At 43.1% G+C, this 15,000-nt stretch overlaps 1 protein-coding gene and 1 long non-coding RNA gene across 4 annotated transcripts in view; both read left to right on the plus strand.

Moving 5' to 3' along the window:
• LOC138959624 (uncharacterized) overlaps positions 1-15,000 on the plus strand; it is a 345,659-nt gene that overhangs the window by 298,627 nt on the left and 32,032 nt on the right. The window lies entirely within an intron of this gene.
• Positions 1-15,000, plus strand: part of LOC138959623 (neuronal acetylcholine receptor subunit alpha-10-like) — a 123,054-nt gene that overhangs the window by 76,022 nt on the left and 32,032 nt on the right. For all 3 annotated transcript variants that reach the window (XM_070331183.1, XM_070331184.1, XM_070331185.1), the window contains exon 4: positions 4,765-4,874. In XM_070331183.1, coding sequence (XP_070187284.1) covers positions 4,765-4,874 — 110 coding nt within the window. The remainder of the gene's footprint in view (positions 1-4,764; positions 4,875-15,000) is intronic.

Consider the following 15,000-nt stretch of genomic DNA (forward strand, 5'->3'; position numbering starts at 1 on the left):
AGTGATAGCTTCAACACTTATCTTGATAATCTGTCATTAAATTTTATACAAATAAGATGAAGAGAGAGACAGAGAGAAAGAGACAGAGAGGGAGAGAGAGAATGCCTGGCTGCATCAATTGCACAGTTAATATAATATCAGCAGAAGCGATTAGTTAACATAACATAGTCTTGTACAACAGAGAATATTTTCGTGTTCAAAGATATAGTTAAATCAGTATTTCCAAACAAGAGTGTTTTGCAGTCTAGAACGTGTGTTGGCAGACTATTGAATAAAATGGTTCTATGTTCTTTATATTTTGGACAGTGTAACAAGAAATGTTCAGAATCTTCCGGGCATGCTCCACACGTACATTCCAAATTATCAGAGAGGTGTCGGTTAACTAAGTCCTGTTGCAAATCGCTCATGTCTAATCTCAACCATGCTGTGAAATACCTGTGCCTGGCGGTTGCCTAAATAATAATACTGTTGAACAACATCTCCATCGGTCAAATACCTTTTAAATTCACCAACTGACTGTGTTTGTTGTGTATTTTCTGGAAGATTATTCCACAAAGCTGTCGTTGAAGGAAAAAATGAAGATTTATATAACTCACTTCTGCACAATGGAACCTTACGTTCAAGAGGGCGTCGTCTGTGGTAAGGATTTACATCGGAAACCAGGGCCGGCAGTTTGGAATATAAATATTCTGGGGTTAAACGATTTACAATTTTATAATACAGCAAAAGTTTATGACGACGTCGCCTATCTTTCAGGGACACAAAATTCGATTCGTTATACAGTTTTTGGTGGCTTGTGCCACGTACTGCACCTACAATGATTCGGATTGCATCGAGATGCAACGTCTCCAACTCGTCTGCCAAACACTGTGTACAGTTATCCCAAATAACGTCCGCGTAATCAAACAATGGTAACATAAATGATTTATATATAACTTCAAGTGATTTTCTGTTTAAACGATGCTTGAATAAACCAAAATACGCAGCGCAATTGACTTTCTACATTGAGCAATTAGACTTTTTATGTAAGAATCCCATTTACAATTACCTTGTAGAATGACGCCAAGGTGGTTGTGATTTTCAACATCAACTAAGTGTGCATCTTCGAAATACAATGGTGGAAGTACAACATGTTGTTGCCTACAAATGTCCAACAATTCTGTCTTTTGACAATTAAAAGTGACTTTCCATTTCGAAGCCCATGTGCGAATTGTATCCAAATCAGAATTCAAAATGTCTGCTCGTACATCATCGTTATCTAAACTTAAATACATACTCGTATCGTCTGCAAAGAGTTTCAACACTGATTCAAGACCAACACCAATATCGTTAATATAAATGAGAAATAAAAGAGGTCCTAAGACAGAGCCCTGAGGGACACCAGCAGAAGGGGTAGCATAACTTGATTTGGTTCCTTTCAGTACTACTGCTTGCCTGCGATCGCTCAAGTAATGTTCAAACCAAACAAGCAAGGGACCTCTTATACCTATCGCCTCAAGCTTGTGGAGCAGACCGCAATGCCAGACTTTATCAAACGCTTTTGATACGTCAACAAATATTGCCTGTGACATAATGTTTTTATCAAGTGCAACACAAAAATCATCTTATATACTCAATAGTTGATAAACAGTCGAATCACCAGCAATAAAACCAGATTGGCAGTGTGTAATCAAATCATAATTTTGCAAATAACCAAACACACGGATTTGTATACATTTTTCGAGCACCTTCCCAATACAACTCAGCAAAGAGATTGGACGGTAGTTTGAACAAGCACTCCTATCGCCTTTCTTAAAAATAGGCGTAATGTGAGCAATTTTCCAGACAACTGGAAAAACACCCTCAGACAAGGATCTGTTGAAGAGAACTGTAAGCAGTGAAACGATAACAGGTAATCCAACTACAAGCAATTGGTTGCTTTAACGAGAAGGATTGTGCCTTTAAACAATCCTCGTAACGAAGTCTTTCTCTTTGTGTTGGAGTCTAAAACAGGCAGCAAGGACTACTAGTTTGCTTTTGAGCAAAGATGTCATATAGGATGTTTATGACGAGGACGTAAAGAGTTTTTAGAAAGATTGCCTTGCTAAACCAATGATGAAATGAATGGAAGCAATATCACTCAAGCAGCGATCAATATTCCTAATGGGAAGGAACACAGATGGATTTATCCATTAGAGATACTGACCACGTTCAGAGCATTGAAGATAATATCTGTTATGCCAACACTAACGGTAGCGGCATTTAATCTGACCCTCACGTTCGTGGACATGGAATCGCCGAAGACACACGCAGAAGACAACATAAGGCAATGCTTATCGTTATCGTTACAGTAGATAGAATAAACGTCATTGAAAAAAGAAGACGTTGACGAAGACGACGACCATGGTGACCATGGTGGTATTGGCGATTACAATGGTGATGTTGAAGCTGCTGATGATGATGATGACGATGACGATGACAAAAATGATGATGACGACGACGACGACGACGCCGACTGTCACGTTTCAATATATCACTTAAGGTGATTATGAACCGGTTAATTACTACTAATTAACTAACCACACCACGATCCACTCTCGCAGTCATACAATTAAATAGAGTCAACAAAAGTATAAGTTTCAGACGCCTGTTTATGTATAAACTCGCCACCTCCCTCGAGCCTTCACTCAAAATATGTTCCTTTTACGTTCTCAACACGTAAACAACCCGTGATCACTGACAAAATGCCAGTAGTATATAGAAAATGATAGTAACACGCTGATCCCGTGTAAATACAGTCAAATGAGAATGTTCTGTTCAAAAAGCTCTAGTTCATGCAGGGGTCACACACCCCACGTTGTCACTACTCCAAGGTAATCACAGATAAGAAAAGACAACGGTGGTCAACGGGGTGCGTAAGACATGGTGCACTTAGCTTTCTTTCTGTATGCTGGTTAGCCGGTATGCTGGTTAGCCGGGTTGCTGGTTAGCCGGTTTGCTGGTTAGCCGGTTCGCTGGTTAGCCGGTTCGCTGGTTAGCCGGTCTGCTGGTCAGCCGGTTAGCGTAGCTTCCTCAGGTCCCAGCTCCAACGTCTGCAGCTAGCAGTGTCCCGCCAAAGGCAGCCGTGCAGCGGTTACAGGAAAACGAAACGAAGGCTGCAAACAGAAAGCATCGGTGCACTAAACATGTCAGCTACCCCTCACCCACCACCTTAAAACATGTCATCTTTAAATATCTCATCGAGCACGTGGGCCTGCACAAAACGGACTTTTTACAACAACAAAACAGCCATTTTCCGTCCTTCTCTCCCTATCTGCAAAAACCATATACAGATTAGTATTTTAGCGTCACAGAGAGTAAATTATGCGCTAACCTGGAAAGAACAACAGAGAGTATTTCATTCCACAACACAGACTCATCAACAGCGTTAAATAATGATTTATTACCTCAAAAAGCCTATGATTGTAACACTCTCAAGGAAGCAAAGTCCGCCTCCTCCCTGGAACAGCCTCTGTTCGTCAACAGTGACAACAACGTCCAGAACCCCTTGTCGAAGCCATCGCACGACGAAGGAAAGTTGACGACTTGTCCTCAGCAAAATGTGTGGCAGTGAGAAAGAAATAACTAGTGGAAGTTCCCCTAGAGTGCCGAATATAATATTCGGTGAAAATCCATCATACTCTAGAAACTGTGTATTAGATCCTTCCCCTTCTGCCGCTGGGTGTCAAGTGCGCCGTCCTTGTGTCTCTGTCAGACAACCTAGCCAATAACACGTGACTGACCTTGTCACAAAAACCAGTCCAGCTATACACAATTCTGCCTCCCAAGCAGAAAAAAGACACGAGAAACTCAATCCCTGAAAATCCCGTGCGCGCTGTCAGCGAAAAACCGTCAGCCCTATGACAGCAGAAACCCCCACTGTGAAACTCGTGCGCTACAAAACATCCGTGCTCGTTGAGCACTGTCAGCAAACTCTGCTGTAGCCCAATATCACGCACAGGCGCTTTCTATCATAATCGACCAAGAACAGGCACTCCACTGAGTGACACTTTCTTGGTCTCTGTCACCCGATCGTGACACCGACGACGACGACAATGATGACGACGACGACGATGACGATGACGATGACGATGATGATGATGATGGTGGTGGTGGTGGTGGTGGTGATGGTGATGATGATGATGATGATGATGATGATGATGATGATGATGATGATGATGATGATGATGATGATGATGATGATGATGGTGATGATGATGATGATGATTTCAAGGGCCTCCTGGCGTATCCTGGGTATATTCTGTGGGGGCCTGTGGGCGTGAGCATGATCATGGGGAAATGGCCAATCAGAATCTTTGCGAATCTCATGGCATCTCACAAAGCGCATTTCGGCACTTTGGCAACACCCTTCCCAAATATGTATCCTCGGTATTGCAAAGCTCTGAAAAGCTCTTCAAACTACAAACATACGGAAATAATTCCTTTAAATACCAAGCCCCTTTTGTTTAAAAATCTCTGCCCGCTGACATCCGCAGTTGCTCTTCTTGGATATCCCATGCTACGCCGTATTGCATTATGGCAGCCCTGGAATACCTTTCATGGACGTCTTGTGCCTAAGGTAGAATATGTATACAACAGGGGGATGATGATGATGATGATGATGATGATGATGATGATGATGATGATGGTGATGGTGATGATGATGATGATGATGATGATGATGATGATGATGATGATGATGATGATGATGATGATGATGATGATGATGATATGTGTGTGTTGCAGGCTTGGAACGATGCACACATCGGATGGGACCCAGAAGAATACGGCAACGTTACAAGCGTGCGGGTAGCCTCCGATAGAATCTGGACTCCAGATATTAAGCTCTACAATTAGTAAGTTGATGGACTGACAATATCTCTCTTTCCAAATGTCCACCTGCGTAAATAGTTCTGTCTGTTTGTCTGTTTGTGTGTCTATCTGTCTGTCTATCTAAGCCTGTTATAATCCTGCGCAAGTGTCTGCGCGCGTGTGTGTGAGTAATGTATGTTTTTATCTCCGTGTGAGTGTGTGCTTGTCTATCTTTCTGTCTGTATGTTCTTCTGCCTGGCAGCATTTCTGCATATCAATCTATGAGTGTGTCTGTCTGTATGTTTGTATGTATGTTTGTCTGTCTGTCTGTTTGTCTGTATATGTATGTCTTTCTGTTTGTCTGTCTGTCTTTCTGTGTGTCTCTCTGTGTGTCTGTCTGTGTGTCTGTATGTCTGTATGTCTGTATGTTTGTATGTATGTTTGTCTGTCTGTCTGTTTGTCTGTATATGTATGTCTTTCTGTTTGTCTGTCTGTCTTTCTGTGTGTCTCTCTGTGTGTCTGTGTGTGTGTCTGTATGTCTGTATGTCTGTATGTATGTATGTATGTATGTATGTATGTATGTATATATGTATGTACTAGAATGAATACCCGCTTCGCCGGGTAGCCGGCTTCGCCGGGAAGAAGTACTTAGAGCCGTACGCCGGCTTCGCCGGGTCCGAACAATGGACCCGCCAAGCTTAGGTCCCTCCCAGATTCGTGGAATGGGAACAGCACGAAAATGATTCAGTGGCCATAATGCCATTCCTGACCATATCGAGTCCCATCCTTGTCGACGAATGTAACCGTGTTAATCACCTTTGGAGGCGAACTCCACTCAAACAGGACTGAGCAAGTTATGGCTTCTCAAAGGAAGGCCAGTACATAAAATTACACAAAAGCCGCCAGACCACATCACAAACAGAACTGAACAATGCACAGGTGTTGCTCACATAGAGACACACACACACACACACACACACACACACACACACACACACACACACACACACACACAAAAACACACAGAGAAGCCGTATCTATAGAGAGATAGATGACAGTGTATTTTTCGCGTGGCTATAAATTGATTCGACCTTTGCACTTTTACAGTGAGGATAATTTACGGGTCCAATTTACGTTCTGGACACTGCGTTGACCTTCTAAAAATAGTAACAGTAACAGAACGCCGGGAATATCCGAAGACGCTCCACTCACACAAAAGTGCACCATACGAAGGAAGGGAGGTAAACGCTGAAAACCTGGAGAATATGAGAAGATAAGGAAGAGTTACTTATAATGGTGAAATGAACACAAAAACCAAAATCGATTCAGCGCTGCGCGCTGAGAGCACGTGTTGAAATATCTCATCGATGATATTGTGTCCGGGGTGTAGCTGAATACGGTGTCCAAATTTGAAAAAGATCCACCGAGAACTTTGGCTTTGGTGTGTCGGTATGGGGGCCCGGGTAGCTGAGGTGGAACCAAAATAGCTGAGGTGGAACCAAAATCGGTTCCGCGCTGCGCGCTGAGAGCACGTGTTGAAATATCGACCAGGTTGTGTCGTGTCCCGGGTCTACCTGAATATGCCCACCAAATTTGAAGCAGATCCATCGAGAACTTTGGCCGTGCATGGCGAATACACAAATACACAAACACACAAATACACAAATACACAGATACACAAACACACAGACACACACACAGACACAAGTCGTATATATATATATATAGATGTATGTATGTACTAGAGGAATACATACATAATGTACCAGAGGAATACCCGGCTTCGCCGGGGTGAATCGCGAGACAAAGACAGACAGCGTGGCGGTTCACCACAATCACCTTTGAAGGCGAAGTCCTCTCAAACGGGATTGAGAATTTTAGAGCTTATTTCTAAGCCCTATATTATACCCTGTTATGGCTTCTCAAAGGCCAGAACATACAGACAGACAAAAGCCGCCAGACCCCATCACAAACAGAACTCTACAATCCACAGGTGTTGCCTCCACACACACACACACACACACACACACACACACACACACACACACACACACACACACACAGAAGCCGTATATATCTATCTATATATATAAATATATAGAGATAGATGACAGTGGATTTTTCGATAAATAGATTCGACCTTTGCACTTTTACAGTGAGGACAACTTACGGGTACATGCAAGGAAAGCCCACAACTTCTAAGGCGAACAACTCTGCAGAGTCTGCTGTGAAGGGCGACGGTAGTCTCCCTGTCACACTCGACCCCCTTTGAATGAAGTTGTCCCCAAAGTTCCGAACCATGGACCCGCCAAGCTTAGGTCCCTCCCAGGTTGGTTGAACAGCACGAAAATGATTCAGTGGCCTGAACATTTCATGTCGAGTCCCATCGCTGTCGACGACGCCAAATGTAACCGAGTGCCGAAACACCACAATCACCTTTGAAGGCGAAGTCCACTAAAACGGGATTGAGAATTTTAGAGCTTATTTCTAAGCCCTATTATAACTGTTATGGCTTCTCAAAGGAAGGCCCGAACATACATACACACCAATGCCGCCAGACCACAGTCATCACAAACAAAACTCTACAATCCACAGGTGTTGCCCCCCTCCCCCCCCCCCCACACACACAGAGAAGCCGTATATATATATATGTATATGTATATCTATAAATATATAGAGATAGATGACAGTGTATTTTTCGCGTGGCTATAAATTGATTCGACCTTTGCACTTTTACAGTGAGGACAACTTACAGGTGCAAGGAAAGTGTTCTGGACAGTGCAGTGACATTCTAAAAATAGTAACGTAGTAACGGGAATATGGATTGACGCCACACGAAGGAAGAGAGATAAACGCAAAACACTGGAGAAGATAAGGAAGAGTTACTGGGAATGGATCTGTGAAGATGAACAGAAAAACCAAAATCGGTTCAGCGCTGCGTGCTGAGAGCACGTGTTGAAAATTCTCATCGACCAAGTTGTGTCCGGGGTCTAGCTGAATATGCCCACCAAATTTGAAGCAGATCCATCGATAACTTTGGCTTGGCAAAGCGAACACACACACACACACACACACACACACACACACACACACACACACACACACACACACACACACACACACACACACACACACACACACACACACACACACACACACGCACACACAGACAGACAGACACAAGTCGTAGATATATATAGATGTATGTATGTATGTATGTGTGTTATTTTGTGTGTGTGTGTGTGTGTGTGAGTGTGTGTGTGTGTGTGTGCGTGCGTGTGTGTGTGTGTGTGTGTGTGTGTGTGTGTGTGAGTGAGTGTGTGTGTGTGTGTGTATGTATGTATGTATGTATGTCGGTCTGTCGCTAATGTGTGTGCTTGATCGTGCATCTGTCACTGAAATGTCAAAGTCAGTTTATTTATGTGTTTGTTTTAGTTGTTTCTTTCGTCTTTGTTTTCCTTCATACTTTATAAGTTGTTCTAGAGTTATCAGTTCTGCCGTCGGCAAGAAAACAATCCGTCTTTCTGTTTAATACAATACATCGGACGCCGTCTATCCCAACCCCTAGCACCTTATCCTTATCCTTTCCATCAGTCCTTCCATCATCCCTTGAGGCACAAATAAAACCAAAACTGCTCGGTTTCCTTTGATTATTGTGTTTATATGAACTCAACACAGACCATGCCTGGCTCATTTCATCTTCAAAATGTTTGCAAATTGTTTGATCAGAAGTGCTTCTGCAACAAATACCATTATAAAACGGTGTCCGAATGGAACAAATGCCAGGGGACTAAAAACGAAAAACATAAATACAGTTAAAGCAGCATGCAATGGGGCTGGGCGAAAAATCAGAGGGGATAGCGATCGCATTTAAACGCTAAATACAGCCACAAACCAACATAGAATGGGGTATGGATGAAACTCAGAAAGAGAGAGGGATGGAGAGATTGCATCCACACGCCAAAATGCGGAATCCCTTCGCTCTATCACGTTCATAGCGCGCAAGGCGAAAATAAATAGGCTCCGCGCGCCCTTATTAAATCATAAATGCGCATTGCGCAAGACGTATGATCGAATTTTACGGGCTATCGGTTCAAGCATGCAATCGGGGGGAGAAGATGAATTGCGTTACGATTTCGGCCAAAGAGGGACAGAGCATAGGCGCTTTTGCTGCTAAAATCGAGTTTGAGAATGAGTAAATATGCTGTCGGGGTTAGAATCAGAATCCAATTTTCCAGCATTATCAAAGCAACTTGAATACACATTCTGTTGTGAAGCAAGTCGTGAGTTGTGCCTGTGACATAAGAGAGAGAGAGAGAGAGAGAGAGAGAGAGAGAGAGAGAGAGAGAGAGAGAGAGAGAGAGAGAGAGAGAGAGAGAGAGAGAGAGAGAGAGAGAGAGAGAGAGAGAGAGAGAGAGAGAGAAGATAGAGAGAGAGAGAGAAATAATGCGAATGCTTAAGTTTAATTGCTAGGCCATTGGCCCCTTGCAATGGGGAAGGAGGGGAAGGAAAATCGGTGTACTTATATTTTCGGAAACATCAATCGTTTAACACTGCACCGAGAGAGAGAGAGAGAGAGAGAGAGAGAGAGAGAGAGAGAGAGAGAGAGAGAGAGAGAGAGAGAGAGAGAGAGAGAGAGAGAGAGAGAGAGAGAGAAAGAGAGGGGGGGAGAGAGAGAAAGAGAGAGAGAAAGGGGAGAGCGAGAGAGAGAGAGAGAGAGAGAGAGAGAGGGGGGGGGGGGAGAGAGAGAGATAAATAGAGAGAGAGACAGATTAAGAAGAAAAAACCAGACACAGACACATAAAAGGAATGCATGGAGAAAAAAATGACAAAACGAAAGAGAAAACGAAAACGGAAGAGAGAAAGGAAAGAAAATAAGAAGCACAGAGAAACCCGCTCCCAAAGCAAAACAAGACTAAGAGAACAAAAAAACAAAAAACGGAATGAGACACTAGGGCGCAGGGGTGGGGATGCGGGGTGGGGGTGCTGGAAAGTAGTGGTTGGAAATGAAAATAAAAATCCCAAAGCGTGCAACACCCAAAGGTATAAATAGAGCCGAGTGGCGATCATTTAAGTCATCTTTTCTCTTTGATGTACAGTCGTTGTGAGAATAATCGTTCGATTTTCTGTGTAATGCCATCGGCCTGAACATAATTTTACGCCGAGTGTGTTCAGACATGTGTGGAAAATACGCTTTTTCATCCTTTTATCTCACCGTAGTCTGCCGCACATTATAGCAGGCATCCATTGCTCTATCTGTGCGAGCTTGTCATTTTAAATTGATTCACCAGACATCTGGGTGGGATTATATATATATATGTGTGTGTGTGCGAGTTACTCATTTATCATATATATCTGTGCGAGCGTGTCATTTTAAATGCATTGTCTAGACATAATTATGTGTGTATGGGATTATTTTATTAAGGGAAAAGCCTAAACATATATATATATATATATATATATATATATATATATATACTAGAGGAATACCCGACTTCGCCGGGGTGAATCGCGAGACAGAGACAGACAGCGTAGCGGTTCACCACATTCACCTTTGAAGGCGAAGTCCTGTCAAATGGGATTGAGAATTTTAGGGCTTATTTCTTAGCCCTATATTATCTGTTGTGGCTTCTCAAATGCCAGAACATACAGACAGACAAAAGCCGCTAGACCCCATCACAAACAGAACTCTAAAATCCACAGGTGTTGCCCACACACACACACACACACACAAACACACACACACAGAGAGAAGCCGTATATATATGTGTATATCTATATCTATAAATATATAGAGATAGGTGACAATGTATTTTTCGCGTGGGTATAAATTGATTCGACCTTTTCACCTTGACAGTAAGAACAACTTACGGGTGCAAGGGAAGCGTTCTGGACAGCGCAGTGACATTCTAAAAATAGTAACGTAGAAACGGGAATATGGATTGAAGCCACACGAAGGAAGGGAGATAAACGCAAAACACTGGAGAAGATAAGGAAGAGTTACTGGGAATGGTGAAATGAACAGAAAAATCAAAATCGGTTCAGCGCTGCGCGCTGAGAGCACGTGTTGAAATATCTCATCGATAATATTATGTCCGGGGTGTAGCTGAATACGGTGTCCAAATTTGAAAAAGATCCACCGAGAACTTTGGCGTTGTGATGTGGTCTAGCGGCTTTGGTGTGTCGGTATGGGGGCCCGGGTAGCTGAGGTGGAACCAAAATCGGTTCAGCGCTGCGCGCTGAGAGCACGTATTGAAATATCTCATCGACCAGATTTTGTCCGGGGTGTATCTGAATATGGACACCAAATTTGAAGCAGATCCATCGAGAACTTTAGCCGTGCATGGCGAATGCACACATACACAGACAGACAGACAGACACACAGACAAACACACAGACACACAGACACAAGTCGTATATATATATAGATATATTTGTTACTGTCTTATTCATTTTTGGAATTCCGGCACGCAAAACATATTACGTCATGTATAATTACGTCATAGACAGACATTGCGTCAAAGGATATTTGTAAACATCGTGCGAGCTAATAATAGAACACCCTGACGAAGGCCACGAGGCCGAAATATTGGTGAAAACGTGAAGGCTTGTTTTGGTTATTTTTTCCATATTTGTTTGTATAGATATATATATATATATATATATCAGTTTTTAACACTATATTGTGGTGTTTTCTTGTTACCTTTTCTAATAGATCATTGAAAATGCAAACAAATCAAAGATTAAACGACAATGCTTCCTCTGTAAACCACCACGAACAAGCATCACGTATCTGTCTGGGTATTTAATAATATGAGTATCCTTTCACTTAGAATGTTACCAAACATTAACATCCTGCCTGGTTTATTTCCAGAGTGAGCATTTTGAGATGAATCAATTTCGCAGATTGAGGTTTGTGTCGGTTACGAAAATAGTTAACTATCATTCTGCATATATAGCAACGAGGCAATTACTTTATTGCATGTGTCTAAGTGGAAAGGCTGATAACATGTCTGAGATGTTGAGCGTAATCGTTTTCACGGGACGGACAGTATGTTTAAAGGAGTCACCTTCTAATACCCATCTGTTCACCCTCAACTTGTCCTCTGTTTTGACTGGTACAAATTCACATGCCCGTCAGGCTATTCGGAATGTCTGACACAATTCTCAGGGGAACATTACCGGAGAATTGCGGCCACGTCGGTGACTTCTTAAATTCTGAAAGGAATCATGAAGTTGGGACTGACATTGTTGCTTTCTTTGTATGTGTGTGAGGCTAGTTACGTGGGGCAGGGGTGGAGGAGATAAATAGGCTAAGTAAACATTTCTCTGAGCCAGTTAGAATTTAAAGTTAATCGTATGACGTGGCTGCGATTACTTCTGAAAATATTTGACAAGTTCTTGCAACTCTTCTACACACACACACACACACACACACACACACGCACGTATGCACACCCACACACACACACACACACGCATACGCACACACACACACACACACACACACACGCGCGCGCGCGCGCGCGCGCACGCACACACGCACGTATGCACACCCACACATACACACACACCCGCACGTATACACACACACGCGCGCGCACACACGCACGTATGCATACCCACACACACACACGCACGCACGCACATGCGCACACACACACACACACAGACACACACACAAGCGCGCGCGCACGCACGCACACACGCACGCACGCACACACGCACACACACATACACACACACACACACACACACACACACATATACGACTTGTTCACGCCCTACCCCACCAACCCACCCATCACCCATAACCCCCCCCCCCCCTCCCTCCTTTTTCATACATCTCCAACTCCCAACTCTACCCTACAGGCAAACCGTAACGCGTTACGCACATTCATATATAAGTCGAGAAACCGTTCTGATCCGAAGGGGGATTTATTTTCAATGTGTGTTTGTTCACATGCTATTTGGCATCCCTGGAACTTCGATTACCTGCTTTCCTCACACCCCTGCTGCTCATTCACTGTACACGTAGACTCCCAGATAAGAGTTCAGAGATAAGCGTTAACGTGTGTTACAGCAAGGTGTTGGGCAAAGGACGAAAACGGTCGGGGGTACGGTAGTGTTGAAGCGTGGAATCTAGGTCAAAATGTGAAGACGTTTTCTTGTGGGAGTGGTTACTACAGCGATAAAACAGAAAGAGGAACAAATCCTGTCTAAGCTGATGTTATCACAAAGTCATAGTGATGTATGATTTATTGATTTCATTTTCTGGTGTGAGAATTTCGTCAGAACTGCATACATTTGCTGTAAAACAGATTCTACGTCTTGAAGTTTGCTCTGTGTTTGTTTTTGCAACTTGGATATTGACTATTGCAGCCATCACGATGTGCATTCACTTCACATGCAGCTATAGGACGTCAGCCGGCCTTGTTTATCTCACATAAAATCCATACTGACTCATTTCATATTTTTGCTTCTTTCTGGGAATATATTTTCATTTGGTGGTTGAGTTGGAGGGCAATGGGTGAACAATGAATTAAGGATTTGTGTCTTGCTTCTTCATACTTATGTGCTCCTGAACATGACGCAAACCCTACTTCAGTGACAACATACGCCATGATTTGCCAGCATCTCAGTGACGGTGCCAATACATACCTATGTTTATATCATTGGGATATGGCTGTATACCTGGAACTTGCATCAATGAGCCAAAACAGATTGATTTATAGTGGCAGTGTTTTCCAAAAATATGCAAATATGCACGTTGACATTATTTGCATGTTAACATCTGCGAAACTCATCTTTCTAGTGTCTGTGACTTTCGGAGCTGCATGGGAGTGTCGAGTTTGCTGACAGTTGGTATACTTTCGTTTCCTATTTTGCTTACCTTTGTAATGAGCAACAGGAGGAGTGGTTAACGCAGAGAGGGAGATAGGAGCGGAGGTAGGGGTGGGGGGGGGGGTGTTTTGTGGTTTTGATGAAGGAAGTATTATGTTCTTTCTGTTTTCTCTTTTGCCTTGCGTATTTCTCCGCAATGTACCTTCAGTAACTTAAACTCATACTATTTTACTTTCTGCACATTCCTGCATTTTCAGTATCCTTCTAAGCTTTCATCCTACACTTGTTGCGTTCACTATCCTAGTCAAGTCTCCAGTTGCTTGTCACTGAGCTAAATGCACTTTTAGGTGATTGTTGTGTCTTCTCCGTGGCATTAACCTTTGCCGTCGAAACCCACAGGGTTCAAGAGCGTACGTACACGTGGTAGCAGTCGCATCCCCCTTGGCTTTTGAACACAGGGAAACAAATAAATGAAGCTAGAATGTGTACCAGCCAGTGGGGAAGTCTATCGCGACTCGAAACGCAAAACTACCGACATATGGATTAAATTCATCTTTCACCTCAAACTTTCCTGGCTTCGTTCTCAGGGTTAGATACAACTGGCTGCTCCTTTGGAAGAACCACGACTGAGGCAGTCACGGGAAGGTATAGGTATTTTCTCCCCCCTTTCCTACCCTAGATGGTGGGTTCAAGTGCTAGTCTTTCGGATGAGACAAAAAACCGAGGTCCCTTCGTGTACACTATATTGGGGTGTGCACGTTTAAGATCCCACGATTGACAAAAGGGTCTTTCCTGGCAAAATTGTATAGGCATAGATAAAAATGTCCATCAAATACCCGTGTGACTTGGAATAAAGGCCGCGAAAGGTGAATGCTCGCCTAACAGGCTTGAGGTTTGCTGGTCGATGTGAATGCGTTATATATTGTGTGTAAAAAATGTTTGTTTGTCTGTCTGTCTGTAAAAAAATTCCATTTCACACGGCAGAAATTAATATGTAAAGCGCGGAGAGCACAGTTAATTGTGGTTCGCGCTATATAAGCTCACCATAATAATAAAAAATAATAGGTAGACAGAGTAAAGGTAGCCTTTGGGGAAATAAGAACATCGGACAATAACATTATCGTTTATTGATGTGCGAGAAGAAGACGGACATCGCGGCAAAGAACACTTCGAGAAACGTCCACAAAACTAGTAGATGGCACATCAACCAGCAAGGGAAACGCGTGGGGCAAACATGTAGACAAAGTAACACACAACTACATACACCATGGGAAGAAAATATACAGAGCACCTAAGATCAAGGGATGGGCCGGATATACAGGTAC

The sequence above is a fragment of the Littorina saxatilis genome, linkage group LG2, assembly GCF_037325665.1.
Source record: "Littorina saxatilis isolate snail1 linkage group LG2, US_GU_Lsax_2.0, whole genome shotgun sequence".
Classification (NCBI taxonomy): Eukaryota; Metazoa; Mollusca; class Gastropoda; order Littorinimorpha; family Littorinidae; genus Littorina; species Littorina saxatilis.